General features: G+C 51.1%; 1 protein-coding gene and 1 pseudogene across 2 annotated transcripts; both read left to right on the forward strand.

The window, feature by feature from the left end:
• Nucleotides 1-401: 401 nt before the first annotated feature.
• LOC118880458 lies at nucleotides 402-528 on the forward strand (annotated as a pseudogene).
• Nucleotides 529-12,841: 12,313 nt separating this feature from the next.
• On the forward strand, nucleotides 12,842-20,859 carry SDS (serine dehydratase). 2 transcript variants are annotated; one of them, XM_036874848.1, is made up of 8 exons: nucleotides 12,842-12,983; nucleotides 16,480-16,634; nucleotides 16,931-16,970; nucleotides 17,190-17,329; nucleotides 17,428-17,519; nucleotides 18,268-18,495; nucleotides 19,297-19,421; nucleotides 20,133-20,859. In XM_036874848.1, exons 2-8 carry the CDS (start codon nucleotides 16,482-16,484, stop codon nucleotides 20,339-20,341), a joined length of 987 nt encoding a protein of 328 aa, XP_036730743.1. In that variant the 5' UTR covers nucleotides 12,842-12,983; nucleotides 16,480-16,481; the 3' UTR covers nucleotides 20,342-20,859. The 2 variants fall into 2 exon arrangements, with proteins under 2 accessions (XP_036730743.1, XP_036730744.1); XM_036874849.1 differs by having other exon boundaries at nucleotides 17,193-17,329.
• Nucleotides 20,860-21,634: the final 775 nt, after the last annotated feature.

Genomic DNA, 21,634 nt, shown 5'->3' on the forward strand with positions numbered 1-21,634 from the left:
GCAGCTGAGGGTGGGGTGTGATCAAGGAGGGCTTCCTGGAGGAGTGGGGCCTTAGCATACAGTTCAGGTTTGGACAAGAAGCATGACAGCTGCATTTATTGCATGCCTACTGTATGCCAGCCCTTTTGTGTTGATGAGAGATTCCCAAAGGTTTTTTAACAGTTGGGTATTTATATCCTCTGTGTGTGCATATAAAATAATATACATAATTTTATGGATGTTATTGCTTAGGAAGAAGCTAAGGCAGGTATTAAAGTTTAAAAATGGAGTTTTTTTTCTTTTTTCAATATTAAATAGTAGCAGTAAGTTTCTGGCATGAAGAGGCAGTAACAATTAGAACATAGACCCTGAAGCCAGGCTCTAGTACAAATACCAGCTTTGCACTTACTGGCTGTGGCTTGGGTAAGTTATTTAACCTCTCTGTGCCTTGGTTCCTCAAGTGTAATATGGGGATAAAATACTATTTCCCCAGTAGTGTATGCAGCCTGTTGCCTGTATGGGTTACCCTAAGGGGCCTTGGAGACAACCCTTTCCGGTGGACATTCATGTCTGGCATGCAGTCCCCAATCTAGGCTCCAGACAGGTATGCGCGGTGCCTTTGGAAAGCCCCAGGGCACAGTGGCCAGGGTCCACATTGGCCAAGTCGTAATGTTCATCCGCACCGAGCTGCAGAACAAGGAGCATGTGATTGAGGCCCTACACGGGCTGAGTTCAAGTTCCCTGGCCTCCAGAAGATTCACATCTCCAAGAAGTGGGGATTTACTAAGTTTAAGCAGATGAATTTGAAAACATGGTGGCAGAAAAGTGGCTCATCCCGGATGGCTGTGGGGTCGAATACATCCCTCATCGTGGCCCCCTGGACAAATGGCAGGTCCTGCATTCATGAGAGCCTTGGCGCTGTCCTCTCCTTACTCATGCCCACCAATAAATACTACTTTCCTGTCCAAAAATTAAATTAAATTAAAAGCTATTTTTCCTTACATTAAAGCAGTATGGGAGGAAGACTTTGAAGTTTTGATTAGAATACTGAATTTCCATTTGGCGGGTAGGAAAAAAAAATACTGCTTCCCTAGTGGAGTTGATGTGAGGATCAAAAGAGTTAACAGATGGGGACTTCCCTGGTGGTCCAGTGGTTAAGACTCTGCGCTCCCAATGCACGGGGCACGGGTTCGATCCCTGGTCAGAGAACCATCCCCCATGTTGCACAGTGCGGCCAAAAACAAAAAAACAAAAAAAAGTTAACAGATGTAAACTATTTAGAACAGTAGGAAGTACTCTGTGTTTGCTGCTGTCACTGCTAGTGTTGCTTTATCAGTATTATAAAAGATGTGACACAACAGTGTGGCAAAAATTGCAAAGGCAGCACATGAATGTCTGAAGTTTGGGAACATGACATAGTTCTATCACAGGACGCTTACAACACCCTGGGGGAGGTAAGTATTGTAATGAACTCCACATTGTGGAATCAGATTTGGCTCAGAAAGGCCAAGTCATTTTCCTGAGGTCACACAGCAGGGGCAGAGCCAGGGCTTAGACCCAGAGCTCCTGACCTGGAAGAGGATGGAGTGGGGAAGCCAGAGTGGCTGCATCAGAGAGCAGATGAGGCTGGAGAGGGGTCCAAGTCACTGACCCATTCCCTCCCAGATCCACATTTGTTAGCCAGCCCGTGTCCCTGACACCTCAGGCTGCCAAACACCCTGGCCAGTCTCCCGGATTATTCATTAAGCTTCATTTCACCATCCTCACCCCAAGCTGGCCTTCTTGTTCCCAGGGCGAGGGAACTGCGTAAAGAGGAGGGATGGAGTCTTGGACACAGGTAATTGGCTCTCTGAATTTGCAGGTTTAACCCTGGACTCTGCGTCATACACTTTCCAAGCCACAGAGGTTCAGTTCCATTAACAGGTAAAAGAACTGGGGTTCATGCAGTCAAGCAGCCAGTCTAGCTAGTGAGTAACCCAGCTGGGATTTGCCCTGGATCTTCTAATACCCAATACATCTTAGCTAATGTCTCAGACCCTTGCCAAGATGATAAATCATTCTAGAGCAGAGAGGGTCTCAAACTAGGGGGCCACGTTTTTGCTGGCTGGAGCTGATTCACTCTGTCCTCTGTAGAACTATCCCGTGAGGGATAGTTCTATTTGCCACTGTACCCATCTTTCACTATTGCATCCCTAACACCCAGAAGGCTCCTGCCTGTTTCCTGGAGTTCTTTGAGTTTGAAACCCTGTGCAGAGGAACTCTCCCTCTCTCCTCTTGCCCTGAAAAGGAAAGGAGTCAGTTATTAAGGGAGAAGCTGAGGCACAGAAAGTTTAAGTGACGTGCCCAGCAAGTAGCCCACGGGACCAATCATTGAGGGATCCCACATCCAACATGGATGTTCTTGTCCCAAGAGACTTACAAATTCACAGCCATGATATCTGAGCTGAAAGAATCTGTCAGGGCCATCTAAGCCATCCTTATTGTGGATGGGGAAAATGGGGTCCAGAGGAAAAAGGGGAACAGTTCTGGCCCTATGTTCAGATTTTTGAAATAAAGATAAATGGATAGATGGCTTTAAGGGTGCAGTGTATTAAATATTGCACAATATATTAAACCATTAGGGAATCTAGGAGGTGGTACAACTCGATATACTTTTATACATTTAGTAGCACAAGTAAAGGGACAAGCCATGCGATTGGAGGAAAAACCCAGGACTGAACTGAGTGGTCCTCGGTTACTGATAGAAGCTCCCTGTGACTTCAGACCTGAGACCGAGGAGTCGGTCAGTATATAAAACACACTGAATTCAAGACAGACAGTAGCAGCAGGGTAGATATTAAGGAACTGGCTCTTGCCAATTAGGATTGGCAGTGGGGGCCAGTCTGAAGTGAGCAGGGTGGCTGGAGACCGGAAATCTAGATGCTGCAGCTCAAGTCCAGGATCTGTAGATTAGAACAGCAGTCTAGAGATGGAATGATTAGTGCATTCTTCAAAAATCCCAGATTTTCCAAACAACTTCTTAGGATGCTTTCAACAAACAGGGGTGTAATGACTTTTTTTTTAAACAAACAATGTTGCTTTTAAAAAGACAACAATAACCAAAAGTTCCTGATACACCAGTCTATGATTGCATCAATACCTGTAGGTTCATGGAAAACAATACTGATAACATCATTTGTCCTGGGGAAATGGGAGAGGTGGGGATGAGGGCAGAGTGGGGCAAGGAGGCGGGGGCCATCATGGAAACATGACAATGAAAATGGTCCGTAATCTTCGCTGTGCAATATGGTAGCCACTCACCACCCATGCCTACCGAGCTCTTGAATCGTGATTGTGCAACTGAGGAACTGAATTGTAACTTTTGTTTAATTTTGATTAATCTAAATGTAAATAACCTTAGGATGGATAAACAACAAGGTCCTACTGTATAGCACAGGGAACTATATTCAATATCCTGTGATAAACCATAATGGAAAAGAATATGAAAAAGAATGTATATATATGTATAACTGAATCACTTTGCTGTACAACAGAAATTAACACAATATTGTAAATCAACTGTACTTCAATAAAAATTTTACTTTAATGTAAATAACCAGAGGTGGCCAAGGGCTACCATACTGGACAGCATGAGCTAGAGGATCTGTCTAGGAGACAGTGTGGACCCAACATGAGAGGCGTATTGTCACCAGGGGAGGGGGAAGCGTGTTAGTCTGTCCTTCGGCTTTGTGTAATGATTCCCCCACTGAGACAGACAGATCCAAGTGACATGCAGACAGAAGGGCAATCACAAAACAAGGACAGGAAGTCCCCCGTGTAAATATGGGATCTGTGAACCATACAGATGGACGCAACTCAACAAAACTCCACACCTGGAAGAAAGAGGAACGTTACAGTGGGGACACCTGACAACCAGCACCTGGGCCAGGTGATCAAGGTCAGCATCCACAGTGATGAGTCATGTTGGTAGTTGGCCTGGTCTTAATGAGATGGGATGAAACATCGCCTCCATGGTCTTCCTCCCCAAATCCTATAACCCCCGTCCTTCCACTCATGAGAAAAAACATAAAATCCACGACAGGTCTGTTCAAATCTGTCAAGGTCATCCAAAACAAGGGAAGTCTGAGAAACTGTCACAGCCAAGAAGAACCGAAGGAGACAGGATGGGTCAATGTAACGTGCCGTCCTGGATGGGATCCTGGAACCGAAAAATGACGTCAGGGAGAAACTAAGGAACTCAGTAAGATATGGACTTCAGTGAATAATAATGTATCGATAGTGGTTCAGTAATTGTGACCAATGTACCGTGTTAATGTAAATTAATAATAGGGGAAACTGGGTGTGGGGTATATAGGAACACTCTGTACTATCTACGCAGTTTTAGACTTCCATTTCTGTAAATCTAAAACTATTCTAAAATAAAAAGTCTTTTTTTTAAGTCCCTATACCCAAACCTGCAAAAGTAGCGGAAAATAACAATATTTCTTACAAGAGGATTCTTTGCTTTGCAGAAAGCTTCTCCTCAGAGGGTGCTTAAATAATGAGGTGCTTTTTTTTCTTTTTCATTCTCATTCAAAGCGAGCTTAACTGACTAAAGTCCTATGTTTTAAAATGGAGGGAGAAACAAACCCACTGCTTGGATGCAGATGTTGAGAAGCTAGCCGATGACAGAGAAAAAGCTGGAAAAGATATTGACTACAACCATTAAATAAAGAGGGGGCAGGGGCTTCCCTGGTGGCGCAGTGGTTGAGAATCTGCCTGCCAATGCAGAGGACACAGGTTCGAGCCCTGGTCTGGGAGGACCCCACATGCCGCGGAGCAACTAGGCCCGTGAGCCACAACTACTGAGCCTGCGCGTCTGGAGCCTGTGCTCCGCAACAAGAGAGGCCGCGACAGTGAGAGGCCCGCGCACCGCGATGAGGAGTGGCCCCCGCTTGCCACAACTAGAGAAAGCCCTCGCACAGAAACGAAGACCCAACACAGCCATAAATAAATAAATAATTTAAAAAAAAATTTTTTTTTAATAAAAAATAAAATAAATAAATAAATAAAGAGGGGGCAATGAACAGGAGCCAGTCTGGGATCAGCAGTAACAATTTTTTCCCTTTTGCCATAGTTATGTTTCTGCATAATCAGGGGAAATGCATAGCAGAGTCATGTATGATGGAAGAATAATATTTTGAGAATATTAACTTATCACTCCCTCCCCCTCACTTTCCTCCCCTGGTTAGGAGACAGTCAGTGAGAGACAGAGAGTAACAGAGAGACAGACACAGAGAGACAAAGACAAAGAGAGACATTGAGAGACAAAGAGACAGATCAGAGAGAAACAGAGAAAGAGAGAGAAAAAGGAAGAGAAAGGAAAAGAAAGAAGGAAGGAAGGAAAGAAGGAAGGAGTCCTCATTTGTAACATTTGTTGATTTTCATGGTATCAATAGTCCCCCAGCGGATAGTTTCAAGCTACCAAAGTTTAACGACTTACTCAAACTTTCCTGCAGATTTACAGTTGATAGGCGGCTACTCCACACTCCACTGCTGGAAGAGGGGGCGTGCACTTTGCCTCAAGGAATGGAGATAAGAGAAAGTTTAAGGCAGTGGCCAAAACAGGGAGGGGAGTGAAGATACCTTGAGTCTCCAACCTTTCTCTGGAATGGTTGCCCGTGGCCCCCAGACTATGGGACAAGGATTCACGTGGCTGGGAATGAGGAAGGGCCCCCCAGCAAGCTGGGGCGGGGGTCAGACAAGTGAGGACCAGACAGCATCCCCACCTCACCTTGTGTTGACTCAGCCCTGGAATGTCACTGCCACCCCTGGTGGGGAGGGGGAAGGGAAAACCCCTCATTGCCTCCAATTATTTATCTGCTTGAAACAAAAATTAAGCCGAGTTAGAGGAAAATTAAAAAGTCTTCATTTGGGGCTTCCCTGGTGGCGCAGTGGTTGAGAATCTGCCTGCCAATGCAGGGGACACGGGTTCGAGCCCTGGTCTGGGAAGATCCCACATGCCGCGGAGCAACTCGGCCCGTGAGCCACAATTACTGAGCCTGCGCGTCTGGAGCCTGTGCTTGGCAATGAGAGGCCCGCGCACCGCGATGAAGAGTGGCCCCAGCTCGCCACAACTAGAGAAAGCCCTTGCACAGAAACGAAGACCCAACACAGCCATACATACATACATACATACATTAAAAAAAAGAATGTAAGCAGACAAGAATAGCATAAAAAAAAAAAAAAAAAAAGTCTTCATTTCTTGCACATGGGGTTTGTGTTCTGAGACTGAAACCTGCTGCAAATATCTTGGTTTTCTGGTCAACTTTGAACAAAATCCCTCATTAGGCCATTTGGACCCAGTCAACTCCTCACACGTTGATTGATGGGTGATGATAATCCCAAGGGGGAAGCCCCGCTGTGGCCAGTTTTAGCCACAGGGCCCACCAACAGGCTGTTTGCCATGTTTGGGGATGACGCAAAGCCAGGCAGCACCACCACAGACAGCACCGTCAAATGGCCCGAGGAGGGTTCCAAAAGGTCTTGGCCAAATTGAATGATGGGTTGAAGCCAGGTGAAGGAAAATAAAGAGGGCTAGCTGTCCAGTAGTACAGCCAGGGCCGCAGAGGTTAAATGCATTAAATCCGGGCTTCCCTGGTGGCACAGTGGTTGAGAATCTGCCTGCTAATGCAGGGGACACGGGTTCGAACCCTGGTCTGGGAAGATCCCACATGCCGTGGAGCAACTGGGCCCGTGAGCCACAACTACTGAGCCTGCACGTCCAAAGCCTGTGCTCCGCAACAAGAGAGGCCGCGATAGTGAGAGGCCCGCACACCGCGATGAAGAGTGGCCCCCGCTCGCCACAACTAGAGAAAGCCCTCGCACAGAAACGAAGACCCAACACAGCAAAAATAAATAAATAAATAAATAAATTTAAAAAAAAAAAAAAAAAAATGCATTAAATCCAAAACAAGGGAGGCGTGATTGGATTGTATTAATCGCACCAAGAAAAAAAATCTTTTAACTTCTCTGGGGGTTGATTGAGTAGCATTTGGACATAGAACCACAGTTTTGTTCCCGGACCAGGGATCGAACCCGGGCCCCCGGCCATGGAAGCACAGAGTCCTAACCACTGGACTGCCAGGGAATTCCCTGAACAACAGTTTTTAAGATAAAGCACATTTCACCCACATGAGGTTAATTAATTCACTTGGTCATATTAATAGCAGTAAAGAAGATAGAACAAGGGAGGATAGAGTCTCATTCCATATTACTCTTAAACAGAATTTTTCAACCTCAGCACTCCTGACATTTGGGGCAAGATGATTCTTTGTTAGGGGGTGGAGGGTGCGGTCCCGTGCAGTATAGGACGTTGAGTGAATGGAGGGGAGAGTGGGAAATCCAGCGGGGAACAAGTTAGTACAGACCTGCCCTCAGGCTGCTCATGGTCCTCTGGGGCGAGTCTCCAGGTGCTGCCAGGCTGCAGAAACTCAAAGAGGCTCCAACCCAGACTTGATGGGGAACAAACATGAATGAGGAGCCAGGCTTGGAGGGAGGACTCAGGAAAAGGGGACCAGAGGGGTGGGAAAGTCCTGGACAATAATAACACTACCAAAGATAATCATAATAGCAGCTACTGTTCTTTCAGCCCTTACCCGGTGCCTGACACTGGGCTGCCACTATCTCTGTCTTGCAATACCCAGGAGGTACCATCATTTCCATTTCTTGGGGCAGGAAACTGAGGCTTAGGGAAGTTAGGGGACCACCCCAAAGTCACACAGATGGATGTCAGTTTCAGCCCAAGTCTGATGGACTCAGGAGCCAGAGACCTTAACTAATCAGGAGACTCTGGGGCTTGGCTGCACCTACCAGGGAGGGGAAACAGAACTGAGAGCGGTCTGTTCCTCCTCAGGGTTGTGAAGACAGTCGTCATCATCCCCACTTCCCACAGCCAAGGAAACACTGATCTGGGTGTGATGCAACAGAGCCAGCAGGCAGAGGTGAGAGAGGCAACTTGCCCAAGATTCCACAGCCAGACTCCCACCCTCCTCCTGGGACTACCGGCTCTGCCCTCACCTCCCTACATTGGATAGGTCCAGGCCTCAGTTTGCCCATCTGTGAAATGGGGGAAGGGGACTTTCAGTTTCCTCCCCTGTTTCTCAAGACCTTTCAAGGGAGGATTAGATGGGAAAGGAAAGCCCTGGTTCCCTATTACATAGAGTTAGGGATGAAAATGCCCTCTTGAGTACCAGAAAAAGAAAATAGCCATCACCTATTAAGAGCCCGCTATATGCTGGGCACTGTCCTTACAACTTTACATCAATTAAGTCATTAAATCCTCACAACAAATCTAAGGGGTGGATACTACTATCAGTTAAAGCAAGTTCATGGCAAAAGTTGGATTTGAACTTGGTCCTGTCAGGAAACTGACTCACTTGCTATCTGGAAACGGACACGCCTTGGATGCTAGAGTCATGGGCATGAACTGATCTGGCTGAGGTCTGTACAATGACAGCGGCCAGCCTCCCTCTAAGACCCTCCAGCAGCTGACTGGTCACAATGTCCCCATCACACCGCCACTCTACCTGGTTCTGCTCCATTTGCTCTCCAGGGTGACCATGGGTGAGCCCCCTGCCCTGTTAGGGTCTCGGGTTTCCATCCATGTGATGGGACACAGAACCACACATATACCCACACATGTACATATTTTTTTACATTTTTTAAAAATGAAGATATGCCCAGACTGCAAATGTCCATCAACTGCTGAATGGATAACAAAAATGTGGTCTATCCATACAATGGAATATTATAAAGACATAAAAAGGAACGAAGCTTTCCGGGCGGCGGGGCCGGAACCCAGGTCCCCGCCCACGCCAGCGCCCGCCGCCGGCCGAGCCCCGCGCCCCACGCCTCTGTCCTGGGTCACGGTGGTCGGAGGTGCGCCCGGGTCCGCGGGAAAGCCGGGCGCAGAGGTCGCTTGTGTTGGGGGTGGGGGGTGCGGCGAGGTTCCGGTGCCTCCGCGGAGGATCGCGGGTCTGGGGCTGGGGGCGCCGCGGCTTGCTCTGCTCTCTGCACTCTCCCGGCTCTGAAGCCTCGAGAACACCGCTAGGCAGCGGTAGTTTAATGGGGAGTTTGCCTGCTGGGAACTAGGGGCCTGCTGGGGTCTCAGTTCTTGGCTGGCCCCGGAACACGAGGTTGCCAGGCGTGTGACGGCAGCAGGTAGGAGTGAGCCGCTGGTGCGGTGATGAGCAGGAAAGGAAGGACACGGGCTGTTGGCCTGTGAACCTAGGCAAGAATGACCAGCCAACACAGTCCAGACCAAGGTCCATGGGCCCAGCTCGGTCCTGTGCGGCTGGTCAGTGGAACAGACCTGCAGGTGTGGCTCTTGTCACTCTAGGACTGGCTTCAGGACAGATCCTGCTGATGCGCCCAGGGCACCGCCCGCAGTCCTCCAGGAGAGCGCGCCTGAGTGGAGCCAGGGGGTGTGCCCGACTCAGCACTGCGGCCACGCATGTCCAGTCTGCTGGCAAGGGCAGTGGGGAGCCGGGGGAAGTCATGGCCTTGCGAATGTCCTCTGATGAAAAAGAACGTGCAGGCTTAACTTTGGCGTGGACCGCTGGTGTGCTGAAAAGCAGTTCTGTGTGCTCTTCCCCCTTGGTGTGGCTCAGCAGTGCTGAGGCAGCAGGCGGGATACAGAAGTGTGAACGGAGACCGTCTGGAATCCCCGAACTCCAGGGAAACTAGAGGTGACAGCCAGCCTAGTGAAGAGGACAGGAGTTGGGGGCGATGGCGATGGCCCCTTTTCTAAGGGCCCTAATCCTGGCTCCAGCCGGGTGGTCAGGGAAGCTACAAGGTCTTCTGGGCGAGCAGAGCCCACAGTCCTGAGCTGTTCTTCACTGTGTTTGGTCATCTCCCCCCATCCAAGGGGAGAAGTCTAGATGAGATTTAAGAATTAGTGCTTTAAGAATGTGGATTTCGTAGTTGAAACCTCGGAACACGTGTTTTCAGCACAAGGTGTTAAAGTGAAAGGAAGGATTCAACGCCTTTTCAAGGAGGGTGTCTCCATGTGGGCAGAACTAGAGAATAAATGGGTCTTGAATTTTTTTTTTAATTAAAATAAATAAATAATAAATAACAATAAAAAGGAACGAAGCACTGACACATGCTACAATGTGGTTGAACCCTGAAGACAGAATACTCAGTGAAAGAAGCCAGACACAAAAGGCCACATAGTATATGATCCCATTTATATGAAATGTCCAGAATAGAAGAATCCATAAAGACAGAAAGCAGACTGGTGGTTGCCAGGGGCTGGAGGGAGGGGGGGAAAGGAGCAGTGATTGTTATTGGGTAGGGGGTTTCTTTGTGCGATGATGAAAATGTTCTAAAGCTGATACTCTGTAAACGGGTGAATTGTACGCCTTGTGAATTATATCTCAGTAAAGTTACTTTTTTTTTTTTTTGGCTGCACTGTGCAGTATGGTATGTGGAATCTTAGTTCCCCAACCAGGGATGGAACCCATGCCCCCTGCATTGGAAGCATGGGAAGTCCCAGTAAAGTTCCTTTTTTTTTTTAAATGCCCAGACAGGATATCAAAAACGATATATATTTTGTCTTTTTCTCTCTTGTTGGTTCTTATATGATTGATTTTCTTAATTTGGTGTTTTTCAAATCACAGCCGTGATCCATTCTTGTCGAAATAAATGGAACAATACATAGAGGTCAAAAGAAAGAATTAATCGTCTTGTTTCCACCACTTGCAGCTTCCCACCACCAAGTCAGGGTGCTGCTCCACTGGAATGGAGCTGAATCGAGCACTTAAAATAGCTGCCTTCCTCATGTGGAGGTAGCATCAAGAGCCTAAATCTGGGACTTCTGACTGTGACCAGGCTGGGCCAGATGCCCTCCCTGACCCCCACCTCCAACCCCTCCATCAGCCTTGTATCCACGAAGGACTCAGAATTCCTGACTTTGCATCTGACGACTAAAAAATGTCACTCGTCACCTGGTTCTACAAGAATGAAGTCGCTAGCCACTGCAATCTCTGACCTTCAACACACCCTGCCCAAAAGGGGTTCAGGGCTGCGATCAGGAACGAGGCACTCTGTGCTCTGGGAAAACTGGCAGAACAGGCCTTCAGACAGTTGGATGTTTTCAGGAAAAATTTTTAGGAACCCAATTTCTTGTATCTTCTCATACCTAGAAAAGCACTAAAATCATTAACGGAGATGTCTGCTCCTGGCGACTAGCAGCAACGTTGTACCGAGATGTTTGCTGGATTGCATGTACCCCCTTCACCAAATCTTATATGTACTGACCTCCCCCCTCCCCACCTCTTTGGAGCAGCTCCTTAGAGCGATCTGAGAGGATGTCTCCCCCCCGCAGGGCTACTGTCCTCAGTAAGTTCCCAAATAAAACTGAAACTCACAGCTCTCACCTTGTGAGGTTTTATTTCAGTCGACTCATTTCATCCCTGCCTCCTGGGTGACCTTGGGCAGTTTTACTTCATCTCTGAGCCTGTTCCCTTACAGGTGACGTGAGATTCAAAATGCCCACTCACCTAGTTATCTGAGGGTTAAGTGAAAACCCACATAGGAAACACTTGACATGGAATCAGGCACAAGCAGATGCTCGGGCAAAGTGAGCGCCAGCTGTATACACTCAGATGCACCCCGGGAGGCTGCGGCTACGCGTGAGCTTCCTGATGCCCACATCCCTTCAGCTCTGCCACCCTGGATCCCCAACACACACCTGTGGATGTCCCACTAGGAAGGGGGGCTCGGGATGGCCTGTGGAAAGTCAGAGGGGGCCAGCAAGAGGGGACAGCTTGTCGCATGGAGGGGGATGGTTGTGTGGGCTGTTTGTGCCCTCTCTGCCCTCTGTCTCATCGATATTCTCGTCCTGGCCAGTTGGACAAGAAACCTTTGTTGAAGGGGCCAGGGAGAAAGCCGACTGTGTGTGTGTGTGTGTGTGTGTGTGTGTGTGTGTGCGCGCGCGCGCGCGCACGCGCGCGCGCATGCGCACCACCCCTGTGGGGATACAGACCCCTGCAGACAGCCAGCGACAGAGCCGAGGCTTGGCATGGGGCAGGGAGGCAAGACCCTCCACTTCTGTGATGATGAAGATGATGGTGAGGATGATGGTGACGGCTGCCAGCACTTACTGAACACTCACACTCAATTCCATACATACATACGCTATCATGTCATCTAATCCTAGGAGGGAGGTACCCTTATCATCCCCATTTTACAGATGAGCAGGGTCCCCAGGAGGCAAAGTGACTTGCCTAGGGCCACGCAGCCCAGTAAATGGCAGAGCCAGGATTTGAACCCTGACCCTCCTGGGTCTTACCCGTAAGGCTGTCTGCCCCTTTAGGACAAAGGAGTCATAAAGGATGACAGGGGACGGCAATTTAAAAAACTGTGTTTAGACTGCAGTTTTGGGAGTCAGACTGCTGCGTTCAAGTGCCAGTTCATCCCTCTTACTGTGTGCCTCAGTTTCCCTTTCTGTAAGATGGGGATAATTATAGTATCCACTTCCTCCACTGTTAGTTTCTTGGGTGCCTACTAAGTGCCAAGCACGCGCTAGCGACTTTAAGTGCTTTATCACACACCCTCCTCCAGCAGCCTCCTAAAAGCCCTAGGGAAGTAGGTGTTTGTCCTCATTTGCAAGTGAGGTTGTGGGTGGGGAAGGGGAGGTGGCTAGCGGGACTGGAAAAATGACAGAAGCAGCTGCCAGAGAGGCGCAGCTAGCTGCCGGTTCCCCTCCTGGAAGCCCCCGGCCTTGGGCCAGGGGGCGGGGCCTGGCGGGGGTGTGGCCTGTCCTGGGGCCCCATTGGCTGCCCGGAGGCGCCCGGGGGGATAAAGCCTGGACCCGTTAGCCCCGGGACAATTCTGAAGATACTCTCTACCTGTTCGGCACTTCATCTGTCCGTGGGCCGTCTACCCATCAAGACCATCTCCAATATATCCCTCCCTTTCTCACACGATTTGTCCAGCCGCCAGCTCATCGCCTTTGCCCGGTAAGCGGCCCCATCCATCCTCAGCTCCATCCCTGCGACTGGAGTGCCTGCGGCCAGCCTGGGTTTTCCCAGGGGAAGAGGGGGAGGTAGAGTCAGTTGAGCATAAAAACCCATGCCTTGAAGCCAGACTGTCTAGGTTCACTGCCAGCTCTGGGCCTCAGTTTCCTCATCTGTAAAGTGGGGGTAATAATAACAGAACCTTCCTCTTAAGGTTGTTGTGAGGGTGAAATGAGATAGTGCACTTAAACTGTTCAGTCCGTGTATAATAATAGTTCATTTTTATTGAGCTCTTACTGTGAGTCACGTGAGACTGTAACTTCTGACTGCCAGGTGACAGGTAGGCAGACTGCAGCTTCCCGCGCCCTCTCCCTCCTCCGCGCCTGGCTCAGCCTCCTTTTTTGAAGTCTTACCTTCCTTAGCAGGTGGGAATGGCTGCCCAGTGCAGTTTACAGATGTCCCCTTTCCACAGGGCACTGTGCTGGAGGGACCCTGCCCCCTCACCTGAGGGCATCCGATGGCACAATGGGAGACGGGTTGGGGGGGGTTGTTCCAAATCCACTTGAAAGGGGTGGGTGCCTCCCCCCGTCCCAACCAGGAGGGCTCCCTGAGGCCAGGACTTGGCTCCCTGCATAAGACCTGCATAAGACCTTAAGGTCCAGTCAGCCAGAACAGGAGTGCCATTGTTTGAGGAATAACCTCCAGGAGCTAAAAGTTAATTCAAGCAGATGTGGGGATGCCCCTGTTTTGGAGTGCCTCCTGTCTCTGACTTTTATTCAGCAGATCTAGGGGAGAGGTGGTGTGTGTTTGGACCCCCCCAACCCAGGCCCTGAATGTCAGTTAATTCAGACAGACATGGGAGGCCCATATTTGGGGGGTGCTAAGGCTGCTGGGGTGGTCAGGAACGCCATCCCCCACTTTTCTTCCAAGCCAGGCATATCTGGACCATTCCGGGAGGGGGGATGCCTGGGCCAGGAGTACCCAGGTCCAGGGGCTGGACCAGTGGAGTCACTGGAAATGTAGTGGGGGGATGAGCGAGGGTAGCCACCCTTGCCTGGCCTTCTGGGGTCGGGGGGAGGGGAGGAGCAGATAGGCTGTTCAACCACCCGCTGATCAATTCTGGCTCCGATCAAGTTGGGGAGAATCAGTTTCCCCTGTGACTCAGCAGGAGAGGCAGGATGGAAAGCCTGCATGTGTATGCGGGGGTGTGGTCAGACTCTGGGCCACCTTAGTTTCTCAGTCACCCTGAATCCGTGCAGACAGGGGAGCCTGAGCCACACCCATGTGTCCTGGAGAGAGCCTGGCTCTGGGCCTAGACTGCCTGGTTCAAATCCTGTCTCCCCGACTTGGGAATTCTCTGGCAGTCCAGTGGTTACGATTCCATGCTTTCACAGCCGTAGGCACAGGTTCATTCCCTGGTTGGGGAACTAAGATCCCACAAGCCACGCGGCACGGCCAAAAATAAAAAATAAAAATCCTGCCTCCCCTACTCCCTAGTTGTGTGACCTTGGGCAAGTCAATACTCCAGTCTCTATTGCTGTGTGACAAACTGCCCCAAGGTGAGTGACTGAAAACAACAGTAGACATTCTTTACCTGTCATGACTCTGGGGCTTGATTGGACTCAGCCAGGTACTTCCCACTTGGGTCTCACCTGGGGGCTGCAGTGTGATGATGGTAGCTGGGCTAGAGTCATCCCTAAGTCAGACCCCATGTCTGGCCATCAGCTGGAATCTCAGCTGGAACTGTCGGGCAGGGCACCTACCTGTGGCCTCCGCGTGCGGCCTGGGCTTGCGCCCATCATGGCGTCTGGGTTAGGACAGGGAGCTTACCAACCAGGTGGAAGCTGGGTCACCTTACATGGACCAGCCTTGAGAGCCACGCTGGGCTAGAGCCACACACTAGAAATCAGGACTTTCTTTTCCTTTGGAGAGGCCATAGTTAAATATTCACCAGCACATCACTGCTTGGAGGTCACATAGTGTCACTTCCACTGCAGCCACAGCGCCCCTCCCACCCCCGACCCAGTTCAAGAGGAGGAAGCATAGACCCTACCCCACCTCCCATCTAGAAAAGCGTCAATGTCACATCATAAGAGGTACACGTGGTCAACCTGAAAAACAGAGTCCGTTTCCTCACCAGGAGAACTGGAGAATAATGACACCTCCTAGGACTGTTAAAAGGATTAAGTGAGTTAATATCTGTAAAACTGAAGACAGTGCCTGGCACATGGTAATCACTTTAGAAGTGATTATTAAATAATATAATAATTATTATAAAAAATAACAATAATAAAAAGCTTCCCCTAACTGGGTACAGGGCTTTCCGAAGGTTAGTTTTTTTTAAAATGCATATTTTGGACTTCCCTGGTGGCGCAGTGGTTAAGAATCCACCTGCCAATGCAGGGGACATGGGTTCGATCCCTGGTCTGGGAAGATCCCACATGCCACGGAGCAACTAAGCCCGTGCACCACAACTACTGAGCCTGCGCTCTAGAGCCCACGAGCCACAACTACTGAGCCCACGTGCCACAACTACTGAAGCCCACGTGCCCTAGAGCCCGTGCTCCACAACAAGAGAAGCCACCATAATAAGAAGCCCCGCGCACCACAATGAAGAGTAGCCCTGGCTCGCCGCAACTAGAGAAAGCCCACATGCAGCAACGAAGACCCAATGCAGCCAAAAATAAATAAATAAATAAATTTTAAAATAAAAATTTTTTTAAATGCATATTTAAATAAGTAATATATACGCACATGGCAAAACATTCAAATTGTACATAAGGGGATGCCAAGTGTCAGTTCTCCTCAGAGGCCCCCACCCTCACTGGTTTCTTGTGTGTTTCCTGAGATGTTCTGTGCACACAGGAGCATGTGGATTGTGTGTGTGTGCGTGTGTCCCTGCATTTTTTGCACAGACTAGACCTGATATCCCGCCCCTGTTTCAGCCACTTAGCCATCTTGTGGCTCATTCTGAATCAGCACCTGCAAATCTATTTCCACCTCGTGCTCTTCAAAAGCTACAAAGTCTGGATATTATTTCTTTTTTTTTTTTTTTTTTTCTTTTTCGCCACGCCATGCAGCTTGTGGGATCTTAGTTCCCCGACCAGGGATCGAACTCAGGCCCTCGACAGTGAGAGCGAGGAGTACTAACCCCTGGACCGCCAGGGAATTCCCTGGATGTTATTTCTGATGTTTGTAGCTTCCCAGCATAGCATATGTGTGTCTTGGGGTGGGCAAGGTGGGGGGGGGCAGATGACCCTTATGCCCATTTTACAGATGAGACAGCTGAGGCTGAAGGGAGATTCCTTGTCCCATGTCAAGTATGTGGCCGAGTTGAGATCTGAACTCAGGTCTCCATGTTGCTATAATCTGGGCCTTGTCCTTGGCCTCCTGGGAAGTTAGGGACAGGGTCCCTCCCAGCCACACTGCCTACTGAATGGCAGCAGCTGCCACCAGGGCCAGCTCCCCTGACCCTCTGGGTTTCCTTCCTTTCTCCCAGCAATGATGTCAGGAGAACCCCTGCACGTGAAGACCCCCGTCCGTGACAGCATGACCCTGTCCAAAGTGGCTGGCACCACCGTCTATCTCAAGATGGACAGTGCCCAGCCCTCCGGCTCCTTCAAGATCCGGGGCATCGGACACCTCTGCAAGACGGTACAGCACGGGCTCTGCATCATCCGGGAGAGCGCGGCAGGTCCTCCTTCTGGACAGGCCAGGCCCAGTGCGGTGTGAAATCCTAGGAGCTACAGGCTAGGCCCTGCAACCTCCCCGCAATGCCTGAGCACCCACTATTAACGCCTCCTCTGGTTAAGGGGTGCCAGTCCAGAGGGTCCCCTTGTGGACTGATCCCAGAGCCATCAGTGGCCTGCCTCTCCTTCACCCTTCCCTGAGCCAGTCTCTTTGGGGAGGGAAGATGTACAGCCTGATCCCCTCCCTCTTTGTCTCTACAGTGGGCTGAGCGAGGCTGTGAACATTTTGTCTGTTCCTCGGGTAAGTGGCCTGCATGCCTCCTCCTGTCCTCCGCTGTGTGTCCTGGGGCCAGGGGCTCCACCTCTCTGGGCCCTGGTTTCCCCAGCAATGAGCCGTTGCAAATATCTGCAGAAGTCCCAATTTAGAATTCCAGCTGGAGGCCAGCGGTCACCCAGGGAGGGTTCAGAGCCTGGAGGTCAGGGAGTCCCACTAACACTATCCGCCCCCGACCCCTGGCAGCAGGCAACGCAGGCATGGCAGCTGCCTATGCGGCCAGGAAGCTGGGCATCCCCGCCACGATCGTCGTGCCCAGCACCACGCCTGCCCTCACCATCCAGCGGCTCAAGAATGAGGGCGCCATGGTCAAGGTGGTGGGTGAGGTGAGTGCCAACCTGGGGCAGGGGCCATGGAGGGCACCTGGTAGCAGGGCCAGGTCCCCCAGCCCCTCACCCCTCCCGCCTCCTCTGTGATCTTGCAGACATTGGATGAGGCTGTCAGGGTGGCCAAGGCCCTGCCAAAAAACAACTCAGGCTGGATCTACGTCCCTCCCTTTGACGACCCCCTCATCTGGTACGTGGAGCCCAGGGTCACCCGGGGTGGGTAGTGACCACCCCGCTACGCCACTGAGTAGACACCTGCCATGAAGCACACCATCACACACAGCGGTGTACACGTGTGTGCACATCACCATGTAGAAGCACACACACAGGCATGGCAGCTGGTGCCCGCACACACGTGCACCAAGGCCCATTCTCCTTGACCATGAGCGAACACGTGGGCTCAGATACACAGGTGTGTGTGATTGGGTCCCCCGGAATCAGACACCGAGACAAAGATTTCAGGGAAAGCAGTTGGCTTGGGAGGTGACTCATTAGAGGAGTGAGGAGGGAAGCCAATAAAGAGCGCTGATGGGCCAGTGACCACTGTGGGCAGCTGGAGCTTAATCCCTCGGGGGTCCCTGGAAGCCAGCGTGGAACATGAACCAGAGTTACCGCACCTGCAGAAGCTGATGCTGGGGCGTCTGTGCATCAGCTCCCGTAATTGTTAATCCCCATAGTTGGTTGGGGGCTGCTCCCAGGGCGTTTCATCTCCTGGCACCGCCAGCTGCCACAGTCATAGTGCTCCAGTGGCCAGAGAAAGCCCTCCGGTAGAGATGCAGCTGGAAATCAGGGTGGAGTCGGGGACGAGGGGACCAGCCCCGAGGCCCATCAGCCGCCTGGGATGAGGGCAAATACAGAGGGTAAGTGGCATCTTCAGGACTGCCTGGGGTCTCCAGGAAGCCCAGCACTGACCTGCCCCGCCTCCCCACCTCCTCCAGGGAAGGCCACTCTTCTATCGTGAAGGAGCTGAAGGAGACGATGAGCACAAAGCCGGGGGCCATCGTGCTGGCGGTGGGGGGTGGAGGCCTGCTGTGCGGAGTGGCCCAGGGGCTGGTGGAGGTGGGCTGGGGGGACGTGCCCATCATCACCATGGAGACCATCGGAGCCAACAGCTTCCACGCTTCCACCAAGGCCGGCAAGCTTGTCACCCTGCCCCAGATTACCAGGTAAGTAGGCAGGGGTGCTGCCACTATGTTCCGTGAACGTTGGGGAGCTCCCCCCTCGGTGCTGGCTGTGAGGCAGATCCCGATGCCAGTCCCATTTTATAGGTGAAGAAACTGAGGCTTTGGTCACTTGCCCAGAGTCACACAGCCAGTGAGTGGTATGGCTGGGACCAAACCCAAGTCTGTGTGACTCTGTACCATGAACATCACACTTCCTTGCATGAAAAGTCTAATATTAATCATTAATTGGTGTCCTCTGTGGCAGGGTTTTACACACCTCACTAATTTACCAACCATTTACTAAGCCCCTAATATGTGCAAGACACTGGCTGATCCTGGGGAGACAGTGGTGAATAAACACAGCTCCTGCTCCCAAGGAGTTCTTATCCCAGCCCCAAACCTTTGACAGATGGTGTTTGATTAGGATTAGGTTTGGCCACATTATACAGGAGCCCAAAATAACAATGGCTTAAACAAAATTGAACTTTATTTCCTCTCATATATAAAAAAAAATCTGGAGGTAGGCAGTCCAGGGGCAACTCCACGAAGCCAGGGGCCCAGGATCCTTGAGTTTGTTCTCCATAATCCTTATCATGTAGACTTATGGCCCAAAATAGCTGCTTAAGTGCCCGCTATCACACCCATACTCCACCTAGCAGGAAGAAGTCAGGGCAGAAGCTATGCCCCCTCCCTTTAAAGACACGATATTTCCATTTACCTCTCATTGGCCAGAAGGTAGTCACGTGCTCTGCCTCCCTCCTCTCTCCTATCTCTTCCCCCCCTTCTCCATCCTTGCCTCTCCAGTGTTGCCAAAGCCCTGGGCGTGACCACTGTGACAGCACAGGCTATGAAGGTGTTTCAGGAACACCCCATTTTCTCTGAAGTTGTCTCGGACCAGGAGGCTGTGGCCGCTGTTGAGAAGTTTGTGGGTATGTGCCAAGTCCTTTCAAGACCCAACCTGCTGATTCAGGACCTAAGTGGCTGTCCACTTGGCGTGCCAAGGGCTCCCATTCACAGTTCTGTCTCCCGTCCCTCCCTGGAATTTCCCATTAATGGAAGTTAATGCAATGTGGTGGTAAAAATAGAAAGACCAAAGGGACAAATGAAGAAGTAAGTCTGATAACATAACAGCAAGGAAAAATAACGGAGTATCTAAAATGTTGGCTCTGAGTTTCCTGGTAGCCAGTGTAAGAAAAGGAAATTATGGGCCTCAGTGTTGGATTCAGAGGTGGGTCTGTAACTAAGTTGGACTCTTACTGGGTTCATCCTGGGACAGGGATGACACACACACACACACACACACACACACACTTAAGCTGCCACTTAATTCTCCTACACTCACAGTTAGTTTGGCTAATCAACCCTGGCACTCTTGCTCAGATGATTCCTCAGAATCCTCCACACGGTGCTCAGGAAATTACAATCATTTTATCAGTGTTAGCACTGACGATGAAACTCAGCCCTGGCTCAGACCTTGGAAGTTCAATGTAGGGTAATGATGGCGGGGTGGGGTTGGTCCAGGACCAGAGTCTGTGCCCAGGGCTGAGAGCTGATTGGCTCATGCTTTACCAGTGGCCCAACTGTTCCCTTGCACCCTGCGGAACTCTGGCTCTACCCTCACCATCCCCCTCCTCTGGCAGATGATGAGAAGATCCTGGTGGAGCCCGCCTGTGGGGCAGCCCTGGCTGCCATCTACAGCAACGTGGTTCAGAAGCTGCAAGGAGAGGGGAAGCTCTGCACCCCACTGTCCTCCCTCGTGGTCATCGTTTGTGGGGGCAGCAACATCAGCCTGGCCCAGCTGCCAGCGCTCAAGAAACAGCTGGGCATGAAGAGCGGGCTGCCCCAGTGAGGACGCCTCCCCCTACCCGGGAGACCCCTGGAAGGGCTGGAGTTTCATCCAGTGACTTGTTGTTAAATATTATTCTTGTGTCTGCTGGGAGCCTGTGGCCCGGGCCAGCCGGTAACCTCATTCTCACGCGAACACTGTGCGGAGGGCCCGGAAGGGAAGCAGCCGGCAAGGCTGTGAACTGAACTCTTTGGCATCTGGGTGACTGCTCTGTGGTCCCTCCCCGCGCCCCGCTCTTATCCACCCCTGCTAGGGTGGCAACCGCCCACATGGAATAGACCTGGTACCCAGAGCAGGGTGGGCAGGAGGGACAGCAGCGGGGCCTCCTCAAGATGAGATGTCCCCGACCCAGGCTTTCTCCCTGGGAAGGTGGACAGGGCCACAGTCCAGGGTGGAAGAACCATCTTGTCTCTCCTCGCAGAAAGCCCAAAGTCCATCCTTACTCACTTTTCTAATGTGCAAACTTTCACTGAAGAAGAAAAGCATTATTTATTGAAATGAAGCTCCTTTGAGTTTCTCCATCATGGCTGTCTTCCTCCCTCGCTCCCTTCCACCCCACCGTGCCTGCTGTCGCCCCCAGTTCTCAGCACTGAGCACCGTTCCATCCTCCACCCCTGGGAACCCTGGGCTCCCACTTGGAGGCCAGGATCCCAACTCCTGCTGGGCTTGTGTGCCGGGAGGGGGCATCCCTGCAAGGCAGGGAGAAGGCGAGGGGGAGCTGTGCTGAACACGAGGGGTTTGGGATGGGATGCGGGCCTCCAGTGGAGGCCGAAGAGTCCAACCTCATTCTGATCGGAAGTCCTTCCTGATAACAGAATGATTTTATCACAGAACCACTGGGAGCGGAGTAGTGAGCCCCCCATTCGTGGGAGTGTGTAAACTGACACTGGACATCCATCTCTGGTCAACGTCAAGCAAACCCTCTCAAACACAAACCCTCTCTTCCAAGGACAGCACATTACTGAAGCCAGCCGATAAACCAGACAGAAGAGGAACTGCCGGGGCTGCCTGGAGGTCCTGAAAGGAGCCCCCTGTAGCCACTCAAGAACATCCCTGCACTGCCTATAGCAGCCCCTGGGACACTAGTGGATCCCCAAGTTCAAAGTGAAGTTTGAGAACCAACCTAACCCTTCGGGATACCACACAGATCCACGTGGGCTTGCAGTCCCCCACCCACCTTGACCAAGAGCAGGTGCTGTGAAATTCAGGGAAAACCCATCCCAGCGACAGGCCTACGTGCTGATTTCCAGCCAGGAGGGACAGCACATGTACTTTAAAAACCCAGGAGAGAGGACA

Source organism: Balaenoptera musculus, chromosome 14 (genome assembly GCF_009873245.2).
Source record: "Balaenoptera musculus isolate JJ_BM4_2016_0621 chromosome 14, mBalMus1.pri.v3, whole genome shotgun sequence".
NCBI classification, from domain to species: domain Eukaryota; kingdom Metazoa; phylum Chordata; class Mammalia; order Artiodactyla; family Balaenopteridae; genus Balaenoptera; species Balaenoptera musculus.